The following is a 16,993-nucleotide window of genomic DNA, read 5'->3' as shown; positions in this document are numbered from 1 at the left end:
TTGTCCAGAGGAGAATAGATGAATGAGAGAACAAAATGCTAACAGGTTTACAACGTCCCCAGGAAATATACTGTATACAAATCAGAAAAGACCTGAAACCAGGGGAAAAGAAAGGGAAAGAAAGAGAAAAAGAAAAAAAAAAGAAAAAGGATAAAAACAAAAACAGAACAATACAAAAAAAGCAGAATGTGATCAAATATGATCAGGCTAGTGCATAGATCAGTGCCACACACTAGATTTTGGGCGTATTTTGGTCTGTTAGAAAAAAGTGCCTCCTAAAATTTTAAAGGAAGTAAGACATATATGTACAAAATAAGGGTTGATATAATGAAGGGATAGAAGATGACTGTAAAGATGAAAATTATAAAAGATTTTGTAAAAGGACTTGATAAGATAAGAAGTTGTTTGAAAAAAGAAAGAAGATTTAAAAAAAAAAAAAGGGAGAGAATGTGATCAGGCAAGAGACTAGAACAGAACCATACACTAGTGATTTAGGGTATATTTTTATCTGTTAGAAGAAACTGTATCTCAAAATTTTAAAGAGAGAACAACTTATATATATATATATATATGCCAAAAATAAGGGTAAGTACTATGAAGGGATAAAATATGACTCTATAAATGAAAAATAAAAAATGTTTTTTTTTTTTTAAAAGAGATTGATAAGATGTTGGTTGAAAAAGGGAAAAAGAAAAAGAAAAAAAAAACAGTTAACAAAAATTAAGTTTGATGAACTAATGAATCATGGTAAAAAAAAGCCATGAATTCTATGTGCAGTATTCCCCTAGTGCTGGAGTTCTCCCGTTCTCCTTGATCGGTAAACTTGGTCTTGGCTTGCTGGCTGTTCGTGCTGATCTTCTGGGGGAGGGGCCTGTTGCTGTGGTTTCCAAATGTCTTTGCCGGAGGCTGAATTGCCCTGCCCTTGTCGGTCCGGGCTAAGCAAGCTGCTCGGGTTTGATCTCAGGAGCTTTTGTTCCCTGCAAGCTCTCCGTACAGCCTTGGAGGACCAGGGCAAAAATGGTGGCCTCCCAATCTCCGCCCGGAGGAGTTGAGAACTCGGGGCCCCGCTCCTCAGTGTGCCCCCAGAGAAAAGCAGTCACTCCCGTGTCCCTGGTCTCCGGCCGCTCTCCGTGCTCACCCGGCCTGGACCGAGCGTTTGTATCTCTGGCACCCGATCCCGTGTGGAGTCTCCAAACCCAGCAGATCCCTGCCGTGCGTTCCTGCGCCGCTCCTACCCGGGAAGGAAGGGGAGTCTCCCCGGATTTGCCGCTTGTTGGGTCCCTGCTGGAGGAGCAGTGGCCCGACTGGGCCGCGGATCACAGTTTATGGCAACCCCGAGCTCAGAGCCTGCGCCTCGGCTCGGTCTCTGCAGCCGGCTTCCCCGCTCTGATACCTGGGAGCTCTGGCGCACTCAGGCTCCCCCGGTCTTTCTGTGACCCCAAGGGTCCTGAGACCCCACTGTCCCGTGAGGGTTCCACCCCCGTTTAGCCACTGGAGCGATGTCCCTCAGTGGAGCCGACTTCTAAAAGTTCCGATTTTGTGCTCCGTGGCTCTAGCACTTGCCAGCAGCGGCCGGCGGAGGCCCCTCCCCCGCCGTCTATCCCCCCGAATATCGCCTCGGATTCACTTCTCTGCACGTCCTACCTTCCAGTAAGTGGTCGCTTCTCTGTTCAGATAGTTGTTGCTACTCTCTTCTTTGATCTCCTGTTGAGTTTGTAGGTGTTCAGAATGGCTTGATCCCTATTCAGCTGAATTCCTGAGACCAGACGAAATCTAGGTCTCCTATTCCTCCGCCATCTTGCTCCGCCCCCCATGACATTTGTTCTTGACTGAAACTTTAAATTGTCAGTGGCCCAATATCATGGTTTTCAGCTTTTTTTGTGTGTCCCAAAGCTCCTGAATTATATTTTGTCCGTGGTAGTGGTCCTGTGTAGCAGTGGTTCTCAGTTGCTGGCGTTGGGCAATATATAGAGTTGAAAATGGTTTTTGAATCATGCTACCATTTCACATCCTCCCTTCTTTTGGACACAGCAATTGGGGATCACTGGATAAAAGCAGTTCACATGAAATTCAACTAGGTAGTATCAAAGACTAAATTTATTAGTTGTGAAATGTAGTAGGAAATTGATGAAATACTTTAGGAGATCTGCTTCAAAGAAGAATTTGAATGATACATTGATTTCTTTGTTAAAAGGGTCACTAAACCATTCATTACTTCATAAATCACACTGTATCTTGTGGTGATGATTCATATTAATTTTCTTTTAATCATCAAATATTCAACTAATGATGTATATTGTAGCTTAACCTTTCCATTTCTGGGAGGGACTTTGCAAAGAGACTGACAAGTGGATGTTACATTTTGAAAAGGAATTTATAGAATTTTTTTTAATTTTGATTTTCCAGATGATGGTGTTGATACTCAAAGTGGAACAAAGAAAGAAGATCTGAATGACAAAGAGAAAAAAGATGAAGAAGAAACTCCTGCACCTGCATGTAGGGCCAAATCAATCCTAGAGAGCTGGGTATGGGGCAAGCAACCAGGTATTACGAACTGAGATTCTAGTACTTTGGAAAGCTTGATCTGGCACTTCTTTTCTAGATATCGTAGATGGATTTTTTTGTTGTTGTTGTTATAGAATTCTTAAAAATTTAACTTAAAATTTTTTCATATTATGGTAAACTCTACATAACATACAATTTACTGTTTCAAGCATTTTTATGTATACAGTTCAGGGACATTAAACATGTTCACATTGTTTTGTAATCACCACCACCATCCATATGCAGAACCTTTTCATCTTCCCAAAGTGAAACTCCGTACTTATTAAACAGTAACTCCTCTTTCTTCTCTACTCTTAGCCCCTGGAGACTTGTTACAATTTTACTTTCTGTCTTTAGGATTTTGACTAGTCTAGTTACCTGGTGTAAGTGCAGTCATATAGTATTTGTCCTTTTATGTCTGGCTTATTTCGTTATTTAGTATAATGTCTTCAGGGCTCATCCATGTTGTACTATGTGTCAGAATTTCCTTCTTTTTAAAGGTTGACTAGTATTCCATTATATGTATATATTGCATTTTGTTTATCCATTCATCCATGGATGGGCATTTATGTTGCTTCCACTTTTTAGCTATTTTGAATAATGCTGGTATGAGTGTAAGTATACATAAGTTCTGCTTTCAGTAATTTGTGTATATACCCAAGTTCTGCTTTCAATTATTTGTATATGTACCAAGGAATAGAATTGGTGGATCATGTGGAAGTTCTCTGTTTAATTTTTTGAGGGCCTGGCAAACTTTTCCACAGTGGCTACACCATTTTATCCCTACCAGCAACGTATGAGTGATTCTGTTTCTTTGTGTCCTCATCATCATTTGGTGTTGTCACTTTTTAAAAAATTTTAGCCATTGTGTTAGGTGTGTGGTGATACCTCATTGTGGTTTTAATTTGGAGTGTCCTGTGGCTGTTTACCATCTTTGTCTTTTCAGTGGAATACCTGTTCATGTCTTTTGCCCATTTTCTAGTTAGATTTTTCTTTTTCTTTATACTGTTGTGTTTTTGGAGTTCTGCATATATTCCAGATACTAGTCCTTTGTCTTATATATGGTTTGCAAATAATTTCTCTCAGTTCATAGCGTATCTTTTTATCCTCTCAACAGTGTCTTAAGTGCAGCAAAAGTTTTAAAATTTTGATAAAGTTCAGTGCGGATTTTGCTTCTTCCTCCTCCTCCTTTTTCTTCTTCGTCCTCCTCTTCCTCTGTTTCTTCTCCTCCTCTTTGTCTAGCCTACCAGCCTGAAGATTTTCCCCTATGTTTTTTCCTAAAAGTTTTGTAGTTTTATGTTTTACTTATATGTTCCTGTTCCATTTGAGTTAAATTCTGTGTGCAATGTGAGGTTTAGGTCAAGCTTTTTTTTTTTTTTTTTTTTTTTTGCTTATAATAACTAATTGCTCCAGCACCATTTGTTGAAAAGGCTAACTTTCTACCATTGAATTGCTTCTGCACCTTTGTCAAGAACAAGTTGGGTATACTTGTGTGGTCTGTTTCTTGTTTGTCTTTTCTGTTCTACTAATCCATGTGTGTATCTCTCTGCCCACACCACACTCTTTATTACCGTAGCTAAGAGTAAGTCTTGAAATCAGATAGCCTGGTTCTTCTTCACACTTCTTTTTTCGTATTGTTCTAGCAATTCTAGGTCCTTTGCCTTTCCATATAAATTGTTAAATTAAAAAAATTGTTAAATAACTTTTGGATAATTTAATACCCATGTGTTCATTGCTAGTATATAGAAATACAATTTATTTCTATATGTTTATCTTGTGTCCTGCAACCTTGCTGAATTGACTAGGAAATTTTTTTGGATTTTCTGCATAGACAATCAGTTTATTTCTCCCTTTTCAATCTATGTGCCTTCTATTACATTTTTTTGCCTTATTGTTCTGGCTAGAACTTCTTTACTATGTTTTATAAGAGTGGTGAGGATAACCTTACTTTATTCCTGATCTTAGGGGGAAAACATTCGGTCTTTTCATTGTTAAGTATAATGTTAATGTGTTTTTGTAGATGCTTTTTATAATGGTGAGGAAGTTCCTATCTATTCCAGTTTCCTGAGAGGTTTTATCATGAATGAGTGTTCAGGTTTGTCAAACAAATGCTTTTTCTGCATCACTTGATTTGTCATGTGATTTTTTTTTTTTTCCATTTAGTTTATTAATATGAAGGATCTGATTTTTGACTGTTAAACCAGCTTTGCAATCCTGGAATAAATACCACTTGGTGGTGATGTATAATTCTTTTTAAATATTGCTTAATTCTACTTACTAATATTTTGATAAGGATTTTGTGCCTGTATTCATGAGGACAATATTCTGTAATTTTTTTTTTTTGTATTTTCTCTGTTTGGTTTTGCTAATACTAGTCTCTTAAAATGAATTGTGAGGTATTTCCTTTTCTATTTTCCAGAAGAGATTGTTTGGAATCTATGTTAATTCTGTCCTAATATTTGGTAACATTCTCCAGTGAAGCAATCTGGACCTTGTGATTTCCTTTTTGGGATTCTTAAAGTTATGAATTCAGTTTTCTTAATAGTTGTATGGCAGTTTACGTGATCTGTTTCATATTTGCTGAGTTGAGGTAGTTTGTATTTTTTGAGAAATCAGTCCATTTTGTCTAAGTTGTCTAATTTATATGTGTAGAGTTGTTCCCTCGTTGCTTCTAATTGTACGTAGATCCTGTTTCTTTCTTGATATTGGTAATTGATGTTTATTCTCTTTTTGTGTTTTGTCAGTCCTGCTTAGAGGTGTGATAGTTTATTGATCTTTTGAAAGAACCAGTTCTTTGTCTTATTGATTTTTCTCTATTGTTTTTTCCATTTTCATTCTCATTGTTTCTGCTCTTAATTATTTCCATCTTTCTGCTGCTTTTTGGTTTATTTTGCTAGTTTTTTCCTAGGTTGCTGAGATTGGAGCTTATATTTATTGATTTGAAAGTTTTCCACTTTTCAAATGACCCGATTAGTACTATCCATTTCTCTCATGATTGCTTTAGCATTTTTCCCCACACATTGTGATGTATTCTATTTGTATTTTAATTCAGGTCAGTATATTTTTTATTTCCTTCCCTCTTTGACCCATGGATTATTTAAGAGTGTGTTGTTTAGTTCCCAAGAGTTTGGCCATTTTCCCAGTATTTTTCTGTTACTGATTTCTAGTTTCTTTCCGTTGTGTGATTTCAGTTCTTTTAAATTTGTTGAGGTTTGGTTTGTGCCCAGGATATGATCTGTTTTGATATTTGTTGTGAATGATTGCATATTCTGCTGTTGGCTGGAGTGTTCTAAATATTGATTAGATCCTGTTGGTTATGGTGTTGTTGTGTTCTTTTATATCCTTGCTGACTTTCTGTCTCCTTGTTCTGTCAGCTGTTGAGAGAAATGTTGAGGTCTCCAACTCTTAAGACTATATAAATAGTTTTTTTTGGTCACATCTTTTGTAGTTTGGTGCATGCACATTTAGAATTGTTATGTCTTACAGGTGGATTGACCATTTTCTTATTTTTTAATGTTGCTCTGTATTCCTGGTAATTATCTTTACTCTGACGTCTACTTTATTTGACATTAATATACCCATTCTTGCTTTCTTTTGATTACTGTTTTCATGATTTTTGGTTTTTTTCTGCCCATTTACTTTTTTTATTTTTAAGTATGCTCCACACCCAGCATGGAGCCCAACACAAGGCATGACCTTGATCTCATGACCCTGAGATCAAGAGTCAGATGCTTAGCTGACTGAGCCACCCAGGCACCCCTCTATGCATTTACTTTTAATTTGCCTATTTGAAGTCACTTTCTCGTAGATAGCATATAGTTGGGTCATATTTTTTAGTCTACTCTACCAATGTCTGTCTTTTAATTGGTATATTTAGACTTTTTGCATTGAATTTCATGTAAGTATTGATAAATTAGAGTTTAAGACTGCTGTTTTCTGTTTTCTGTTTGCTGTTTTTTCATTTTTGTTTTGTTTTGTTTATACTGCCTCCCTGTGGTTTACTTGACCATTTTTTAGAATTCCATTTTGATTTATCTATAGTGTTTTTGAGTTTATTTTTTGGTGTAGCCTTTTTAGTCATTTGTCTAATATATTATATATATACATAACTAAGCAGTTTCCTGGTTGTGTCACTTAACCAGTTTGGTTGACATATAGAAACCTTACTTCCCTCTATGTCCCTTTATCCTTTTCTGCTTATATGATTGCCTTACATATTTTTGTTGCATGTATTTATAACTACATTTAGCAATATTATAATTTTTGGTTAAAGCTTCAGACATAATTTAGAAAAGTCAAGAGATGAAGAAAAGCCTATTGTATTACCCCTGTGTTATTTACAGTGTTCTTCCTTCCTGAGCTCCACAGTTTTCCTTTTATTGTTGCTGTTCTGTGTAGAGAACTTCCTTTAGCCATTCTTTTAGTGTAGGTCTGCTGATGATGTATTTTCTTAGTTTTCCTTCATTTGAGAATGTTTGATTTTCCTTTAATTCCTAAAGGACATTTTTGCTAGATTTAGGATTCTAGGTGGATCATTCTTTCTTTCATCACTTCAAAAATATTTTGTTGCTTTCAGCTGTCCTCCATGGTGTCTGATGAAAAATTTGCTGTTACATGAATTGTTATTCTACCATAGTTAAAGTGTTTTTCTCTGGCTGCTTTTAACATACTTTCTTTGTTTTTAGTTTAATTATGTTGTGTCTTCGTGTGGATTTTTTTCGGTTCATCCTGTTTGGATTTGCTCACCTTCTTGGATTTGTAGATTTACATATTACTGAATTTGGGAAATTTCAGCCTTAACTTCTTAGGATACTTTTTCAAGCCCACCCCCTTCTTTAACAACCCAAAGTTCAATGAGAAGAATGTTAGATCTTTTGTTACATTCCCACAGGTACCTGTGATTGCTCATTTTTCCTTTTTTAAAATGAGGTATAATAGATATATAACATCTTAATTTCAGGTGTGCAATATATTGATTTGAGATATATATATATATATATATATATATAGCAGAATGATCACCACAGTAGTCCAGTTACAATCAGTCACCATATATAGTTAAGAAAATTTCATTTTCTGATGAGAACCTTTAAGATCCACTCTTCTAGCAACTTTCAAATATGCAGTATAGTATTATTAACTATAGTCACTATGTTGGAACATTACACCCCTATGACTTAGTTATGTTAAAACTGAAAATTTGTACCTTTTAATCCCCTCATCCATTTTGCCTACTCCCTCAACCACCCCGCCCCTTGCTTCAGGCAACCACCACTCTATTCTCTGTATCCATGAACTTGGTTCTATTTGTTGGTTTTGTTTTGTTTTTTAGATTCCACATACAAGTGAAATCATATAGTATTTATCTTTTTTAAAAAAGGATTTTATTTATTTATTTATTTGAGAAAGAGTCAGCATGAGCAGGGGAAGGGGCAAAGGGACAAGCAAACTCGGGACTTGATCCCAGGACCCTGAGATCATGACCTGAGCCAAAGTCAGATGCTTAACCATCTGAGTTAAGTGACTGAGCCACCCAGGCACCCCTATAGTATTTATCTTTTTATGTCTGACTTATTACAGTTAGCATAATGCCCTCAAAGTTCATATCTATGTTGTTACAAATGGCAGAATTTCTTTTTTTTTATGTCTGAATAATAATACATTGTGTATATATACCATATTTTCTTTACCCATCCATCCGTCAGTGGACATTTAGGTTGTTTCTATTTCTTGGCTATTGTAAATAATGCTGAAAATGGGGGTGCATATATATTTTCAAATTAGTGCTTTTGTTTTTTTCAGATAAATACCCAGAAGTAGAATTTCTGAATCATATGGTAATTTTATTTTAAATTTGAGAAACTTTCTTACTGTTTTCCATAGTGGCCATACCAATTAAATTCTCAACAGTGCACAAGTGTTCCCTTTTTTCTACATCTTAACCAGCACTTGTTATTTCTTGTCTTTTTGATACTAGCCATTCTAAAGAGGTGAGGTTATATCTAATTATTGTTTTGACTTGTATTTACTTAATAAATGTTGTTGAGTACCTTTTCATGTACCTGTTGTCCATCTGTATGTCTTCTTTGAAAACTGTATATATTTTCTCATTTTTAATTGGATTTTTTTTTTGCTATTGAGTTGTAGGAATTTTTTTTAACGTATTTTGGATGTTAACCACTTATCCCTTATCAGATATATCATTTGCAAATATTTTTTCCCATTTGGTAGGTTGCCTTTCGTTTTATTGATGGTTTCTTTTGCTATGCAGAAGTTTTTTAGTTTGTTGAGTCCCACTTGTTTTTTTTTGCTTTTGTTGTCAGATTGAAAAAAATCATTGCCAAGATCTATGTGAGGAAGCTTACCACCAATGTCGAATTCTAGGATTTTTATGGTTTCAGGTCTTATGTTCAAGTTTTTAATCCATTTGAGTTAATTTTTGTGTGTGGTGTAAGATAGCTGTCCAGTTTCATTCTTTTGCATGTGCCTGTCCAGTTTTCCCAATATGATTTATTAAAGAGACTATCCTTCCCCCACTGTATATTTTGGCTCCTTTGTTGTAAATTAATTGATCATATGTGTGTGGGTTTATTTCTGGACTCTCCATTCTGTTCCATTGAGCTATGTGTCTCTTTTTATGCCAGTGCCATACTGTTTTGATTACCACAACATAGTAACATAGTTTGAAATTAGGGAGTGTGATGCCTCTAGCTTTGTTCTTTTTTCTTAAGATTGCTTTGGCTATTTGGTCTTTTGTGGTTCCATGTAAATATTAGGATCATTCTATTTCTGTGAAAAATGCCACTGAAATTTTGATAGGAATTTTGAATCCGTAGATTGCTTTGAGTAGTGTGGACATATTAACAATATTAATTCTTTCAGTCCATGAGCATGGATTATCTTTCCATGTATTTGCATCATCATCAATTTTTTCCATCAGTGTCTTATACTTTTTACAGGTCTTTGACCTCCTTCGTTAAATTTATTCCTAGGTATTTTATTCTTTTTGACGCTGTTATAAATGGGATTGTTGATTTCTGTGATAGTTCATTATTAGTTTATAGGAATGCATCAGATTTTTGTGTACTGATTTTTGTGTACTGATTTTTGTATTTTGCTTTTTTAAAATTTATTTTTATTTTTTAAATTTAAAATCAATTAATTAACATATAATGTATTATTAGTTTCAGAGGTAGAGTTTAGTGGTACATCTGTTGCATTTAACACCCAGTGCTCATTGCTTCAAGTGCCCTTCTTAATTGTGTTCTGCTACTTTACCAAATTTGTTTATTAGCTCTAACAGTTTTTTTTTTTTTATGGTCTTTGGGGTTTTCTATATATCATGTCATCTGCAAATAGTGACAGTTTTATTTTTTCCTTTCTACCTTTTTTTTTCCTTGCCTAAATGTTCTGGTTAGGATTTCTAATACTATGTTGAATAAAAGTGGTGAGAGTGGGCATCCTTGTCTTGTTCCTAATTTTCGAAGGAAAGCTTCCGGCTTTTCAGTGTTAAGTCATTGTTAGTTGTGGGCTTGTCATATATGGCCTTTATTATTTTGAAGTACATTCTGTCTATACCTGCTTTGTTGAGAGCTTTTATCTTAAATGGATGTTGAATTTTGTCAGATGCTTATTTCTGCATCTATTGAAATTATCGTATGATTTTTATTTTTCGTTTTGTTAATGTCTATTATGTTGATTGATTTGTGGGTATTGAACTGTCCTTGCATCCCTGGGAATAAATCCCAGTTGATCATGGTGTAGCATCCTTTTAATGTATTGACAAAATTAGTTTGCTAATATTTTGCTGAGGATTTTGGTGTGCATGTTCATTAGGGAAATTGGCCTGTAACTATTTTTTTTCTTGCAGTGTCCTTATTTTGCTTTGATATCAGTAATTCTGGTCTCATAAATTGAATTAGGAAGTGTTCTCTCCTCCTCAGTTCTTTGGAAGAGTCTGAGAAGGGTTGGTATTAATTCTTCTTTGAGTCTTTGGCAGAATTCACCAGTGAAGCCATCTGTTTCTGGATTTTTTTTTAGATTTTATTTATTTATTTGACAGAGAGAGAGAGCACAAACAGGGAGCAGCAGGAAGAGGGAGAAGCAGGCTCCCCGCTGAGCAGGGAGCCTGATGTGGGACTTGATCCCAGGACCCCAGGATCATGACCTGAGCCAAAGGCAGATGCTTAATTGACTGAGCTGCACAGGTGGGGAGGTTTTTATCACTGATTAAATCTTCTTTTCATATTTTGTTTCTTTCTCATTCAGTCTTGGAAAGTTGTATGTTTCTAGGAATTTGTCCATTTCTTCTGGGTTGTGCAGTTTGTTGGTATATAATTATTCATAGTAGTTTCTTATGATCTTTGGTATTTCTGTAGTATCAGTTGTAACATCTCTTCTCTCATTTCTGATTTTGAGTTCTCTCTTTTTTTTCTTGGTGACTTTAGCTACCTGTTTGTCAATTTTGTTTATCTTTTCAAAGAACCAGCTCTTGGTTTCATTGATATTTTCTATTGTCTTTTTATTACCTATTTCGTTATTCTCTGATCTTTGTTTTTTTCCTTCCTTCTACTAACTTTATCCTTCATTTGTTCTTTTTGTAGTTCTTTGAGGTGTAAAGTTAGATTATTTGAGATGTATCTTGTTTCTTGATATAGGCATTTATCACAATGACTTTCTGTTTTAGAACTGCTTTTGCTGTATCCCATAAGTTTTGGTATACTGTATTTTTCTTCTCATTTGTCTCAAGGTATTTTCTGATTTCTTGGTTGACCCATTGGTTGCCAAGTAGCATGTTTAAGTTCCAAAGTATTTGTGATTTTTCAAGTTTTCTTGTCATTGATTTCTAGTTTCATACCATTCTGGTTGGAAAAGGTGCTTGATGTGATGTCAGCCTTCTTAAATTTATTAAGACTTTCCCTGTGTTCTAAAATATGATCTATCCTGGAGAATTTCCATGTTGACATGAGAAGAAAGTATATTCTGTTGCTGTATATATCTGTTAAGTCCATCTGGTCTGATACATAGTTTAAGGTGATATTTCCTTATTGATTTGATGAAAGTAGACTATTAAAGTCCCCTGCTGTTACTCTACTGATGTTTTTTTCTCCCTTTAGGTTTGTTGAGATGTGCTTTATATATTTATTTGTTCCTGTGTTGGGTGCATAAATATTTATAAATGTTATATCTTCTGTTGGGTGGACTATTTTTTTTTTATCATTTTTTATCATTATGTAATGCTTTTTTTTCCTTTGGCTTTTTTTTTTTTTTTCGTTAAGATTTTTTATTTATTTGACAGAGAGACAGAGAGAGAGGGAACACAAGCAGGGGGAGTGGAAGAGGGAGAAGCAGGCTTCCCGCTGAGCAGGGAGCCCGATGTCGGGCTTGATCCCAGGACCCTGGGTTCATGACCTGAGGCAGAGGCAGATGCTTAACGACTGAGCCACCCAGGCGCCCCTTCTTTGGCTTTTATACAGTCTTTATTTTAAGTCTGTTTTGTCTGTTACAAGTATAGCCACACCCACTTTGCTTTGGTTGTCATTTGCATGGAATATCTTTTTTCATCCCTTCACTTTCAGTCTGTTTGTGTCCTTATGTCTGAAGTTGAATCACTTGTAGCAGCATATAGATATTACTTTTTTAAAAAATCTATTCAGCTATTTCATGTCTTTTAATTGGAGAATTTTCTGTATTTACATGTACTCTGATTATTGATAGGTATGTGCTTATTGCCATTTTGTTAATTGTTTTCTGGCTGATTTGTAGTTCCTTTTTTCTCCTCTTTCCTTCTTTGTGGTTTGATGGCTTTCTTTTATTGTTATGCTTAGATTTCTTTATCATTATCTTTTATGTATCTGCTATAGGTTTTTGTTTTATGGTTAGCATGAGGCTTACATATTTATAAGTCTATTTTAAGTTGGTAACAACATAAGTTTGAAAGCATTCTAAAGCTGTAAATATTTACCCTCATCCCCATGCTTTATGTTTTGATGTCATAATTTATACCTTTTTGTCTTGTGTATCTTTTAGTTATTGTAGTTGTTATTTTTACTAATCTTGTCTTTTAACCTTTATGCCAGTTTTGTAAGTGATTAATCACATACCTTTACTCTATATTTCTTTCCAGTGAGATTTATACTTTCATGTATTTTCTTGTTACTATTTCCCTTTCTTTTCCAGAAAAAGGGTTCTCATCCAGGCCTTGATGGACAACCAAAAAACTGGCAGTTGGTGTTTATCTTTGCCCCTCAAGGCTCAGGGATTAGCAGCTTTATAGATAAGGGCAGTCCTGATCATAAACCTACTGCATTTGCACAAAACAGTGCAGTTTGTCTATCCCTGACTGCTTTAAGTCCTAGTGCTCACTTCTCTTCCTTAGTAATAAATGCTGTTTGTGGCATTTTTTTCCCCCCAGAATAGGACACTTTCATCTGCATTAAAAACCTGTGCAGGCATGTATTCTTTTTCCTCAGTGACTTTCTGAATGGCATCTGGAATCTTGTCTACTTCCTCTTGATTGGCAGAAGCTGCTTTTCCTGTTGACTTTTTTTAAGCCAAATCTCTTTCTGAAATTACCATACCAACTTACTGGCATTAAATTCTCCAGCTTTTGATCTTCATCTTCGTTTTGCTTTAGGTTGTCATCATATAATGACTTCGCTTTTTCTCAAATCACATTAGAGTCTCTATAGGTATTCCTTTCTTTTTTTTTTTAATTTTTAAATTTTAATTGTTTTGTTAATCACCATACGTTACATCATTAGTTTTGGATGTAGTGTTCCATGATTCATTATTTGCGTATAACACCCAGTGCTCCACGCAGAACGTGCCCTCTTTAATACCCATCACCAGGCTGACCCATCCTCTCACCCCGCTCCCCTCTAGAACCCTCAGTTTGTTTCTCAGAGTCCATAGTCTCTCATGGTTTGTCTCCCCTTCCGATTCCTCCCCCTCCTTCATTCTTCCCTTTCTGCTATCTTCTTCTTCTTTTTTTCTTTTTAACATATAATGTATTGTTTCAGAGGTACAGATCTGTGATTCAACAGTCTTGCACAATTCACAGCGCTCACTATAACACATACCGTCCCCAATGTCTGTCACCCAGACACCCCATCCCTCCCACTGCCCCCCACTCCAGCAACCCTCAGTTTGTTTCATGAGATTAAGAATTCTATAGGTATTCCTTGCTCATAGCAATCCTGCACCCGCATAAAAGCTGCATTTTCAATACTATATAAAAAGGTATTTTGCAGAAAGTACAGTGTTTTTGTGTCTGCTGGTGTGACTGCTGTGTCAGCTTCATGAATTTCCTCTTCTTTTTTTAACATTGGTTCTTATACTGGATTCATTTATCTTGAAATGGCAGGCAGCCACAGCTGCAGACCTCCATCTATGGTATTTATCAAACAATTCAACCTTTTCTTGTAATGTCATGACTTTTCTCTGCTTCTTGGGAACATGTCTGGCATCATTAGTGGCACTATGTATGGCTCCCATGGTGTTATTCAAGGTTATGAGAACTACTAGAGGTCACTTTTTACTGCAGTACACAATTTACTGGAGACAACTGCTCATGTGGAGATGATTAGCATCTAGTGGTGTTTTAAGCGGATACTTGCAACACTTGAGCTCACTGCAATTGCAACGGGAGTGGTTATGAAATTTTAAGAGTAGTACATTACATTAAGTATGTACTGTGGTTAATTTTATGCTGTTATGATTTAATACTGCATCTTTAGGTTTATTTACATTTTTTCAACCCTTTAGGGGCTGTAAGTATTTTTGTGTGTGTTGATAAATTTTAACTTTATAATAGGTTTGTGTATGTTTTATGGTAGTAAATGATAGAGTAGTAGTTACATATATTTTGTGCATTCCTGACATACCTAACTTTTAATTTTTTTTTGATATTTCTAGGCTTTGTGATTTGCTTGTGAGTTTTTTCAAATTGTTGCAAATGTCCAAAAAATTTTCCAATATATTTATTGAAAAAAAATGTGTGTATAAGTTGACCTGTGTAGCTTGACTGTGTTGTTTAAGGGTCAGCTGTAATTATTTTATCTTCCTCCAAAATATTCCAGTAAATGTATTACCTTTCATGAATCGTGTATGCTGGACAATTTTACTGAAACATTTTTATTTTGAGTTTGGTTATATAACATGAATATAATGGATAGAGTTTTTCTGTGTGTAGGAAATGTGCTGCTGAAAGGTGTTGACTTTATAATTTTGTGTTAAAAGCTTTAATACAGTGTTTCAGAGAGGCAGCATACCGTGGTGGCTAAGAGTGGTCTGTCTCATGTGCCGTAATCCTCTGGGTCACCTTGAGCAAATTCTGTATGCCTCAGTTTCCTGCTCCTTAAAATCCATGTACAATATTACCTCTTGATGGTGACTGTGAGAATTACCCAATATGTGTAAGGTGCTTAAAACCATTTATTGGCACATATTAAGTACTCAGGTGTTACATATTATTGCTATTATCCATTTTATCAACATTGTAACAAACTATAGGCAAGATATTGAGAGTTTGGGTATTTTCCTCTCTTGTTTTCTAGATGTGAATGAATTGAAGGAATGTCTTTCTGTGTTGGTTAAAGAGCAGCAAGCTCTGGCCATCCAGTCAGCCACTACTACCCTTTCAGCCTTGAGACTCAAGCAGAGGCTGGTCATCTTGGAACGATATTTCATTGCCTTGAATAGAACTGTTTTCCAGGAGAATGTCAAAGTTAAGTGGAAAAGCAGCAGTGTGTCTTTGCCTCCTGTGGACAAAAAAAGGTAATAATATAATGAAGAATGAATCCTGATACCAGCTAAATATAAAATGCAGGCTGTTTTGTTTTAGAAAGTTTAAGTACAACTTGCAATATAGTCCCGTTTTTCATCTTATGATATTTTGTTCTTGCTTTCCCTTTTTGTATGTTTCATATAATCTGGAGAATGGCTTTGCTAATTTTCTCAGATTAACAGACTATGCTTCATAATCTGTGCCATTATTTTAAAACCCTTTTCTGTCAGTAGCTGTGGAAGCCAGTGAAGGTGTAGATAAGCATGTCTAGATTTTTGAAAATGGGGTCTGAATATTATGTTCTTTTCATTTTGTTTTATTTTGCTACTGGATAGGGAATAGTCAGATCATGATATTTAGTGCCTAGTGCCTAGCTAGTTTAGATGTTTATTTTTTCTTCCTAATGTGATTTTCTTCTTCTTTTATTATGAGAGATTCTTTCAGGCATATCATTTTTAATGTATTGGTATATATCAGCAGATTTTCTGAAACATTAACTAGAATGCTTAAGGCTCGTATAAAGTTTTAGTAGCTGTCTACCACAGTTTTATTCTCAGAAGACTTGACTAAAAGATTTCTAGATATAACTCATACTTTATGTAGCAAGAAGAGTTTTTTTTTTTTTTTAAGATTTTATTTATTTATTTGACAGAGGCAGTGAGAGAGGGAACACAAGCAGGGGTAGTGGGAGAGGGAGAAGCAGGCTTCCCGCTGAGCAGGGAGCCCGATGCGGGGCTTGATCCCAGGACCCTGGGATCATGACCTGAGCCGAAGGCAGACGCTTAATGACTGAGCCACCCAGGTGCCCCAAGAAGAGTTGGTTTTATTTGAATATAATACTGACTTTTATTCCCTATAGAGCATGGAATGTCCGGGGCAGAAAGAAGCAGGGGGGCAAAAAACCTTATTATCTTGCTACTTGGAGATAAGTGCTAAATTTAGCATATTTCATGTTTTTTTTTCCTTTTTAAATCTAGTTGAAATCATATTACATGTCCTATATTTGATAGTAGTTTTAAGATAGATTAAACCAAGCGACAGAGGATTCCTACCCATGTGGTGAGAGCAAGCAGCACGGTCCTTTCTTTGTGGTAATTATTGATCAGAGAGGGGTTCTGCATATGGGGGTGGTAGATTCTAAGCCTCTGTAAGCACTCCTGTGTGTTTGTTGAATGAGACTGAATTCTCTAAGATGCAGAAGTGGATGAGACCCCAACTGATTTTTCTCTGTGATTTTTCCTTTGTGGTGATGTAAGTGTTAACAGATTAATTGGAATCTGCCTTTCACTAAATCAAACAAATTCCTAAAATTAAAAAAATATGTATTTTGAGATAATTGTGGGTTCACATGGAATTGTAAGAAATAGTACAGATTCCTTATAGCCTTCACTTTCTTTCCCTCAGTGGTAGCCACTTGAAGAACTGTGGTATACTGTCACAATGAGGATATCGACTTTGATACAGATTCCCTCTCTCAGTCAGATTTCCTTAGTTTTACGTGTTCTCAACTCTGTGTGTGCATGCATGTATGCATGTGTTTCCATACGATTTTATCAGAGGTATGGATTTTTATTACCACTGCCACAGTTGGAGTACAAGACAAGGAGTCTTTTTATACCACACTCTCCTCCTTTCCACTCCCCTCTGCCTTATCCTCTGGCA

The 16,993-nt window shown here is 35.7% G+C and overlaps 1 protein-coding gene across 5 annotated transcripts in view; it reads left to right on the top strand.

Annotated features, from left to right (window-relative positions):
* Positions 1-16,993, top strand: part of HERC2 (HECT and RLD domain containing E3 ubiquitin protein ligase 2) — a 253,596-nt gene that overhangs the window by 47,376 nt on the left and 189,227 nt on the right. For all 5 annotated transcript variants that reach the window (XM_088024974.1, XM_088024976.1, XM_088024975.1 and 2 more), the window contains exons 4-5: positions 2,407-2,544; positions 15,102-15,321. In XM_088024974.1, the coding sequence (XP_087881100.1) occupies positions 2,407-2,544; positions 15,102-15,321 (358 nt within the window). The remainder of the gene's footprint in view (positions 1-2,406; positions 2,545-15,101; positions 15,322-16,993) is intronic.

Source organism: Eumetopias jubatus, unplaced genomic scaffold (genome assembly GCF_037043125.1).
Source record: "Eumetopias jubatus isolate StellerSeaLion01/CBP00866 unplaced genomic scaffold, mEumJub1_p1.0 scaffold_7, whole genome shotgun sequence".
Classification (NCBI taxonomy): domain Eukaryota; kingdom Metazoa; phylum Chordata; class Mammalia; order Carnivora; family Otariidae; genus Eumetopias; species Eumetopias jubatus.
This window is presented reverse-complemented; position numbering and strand designations above follow the sequence as displayed.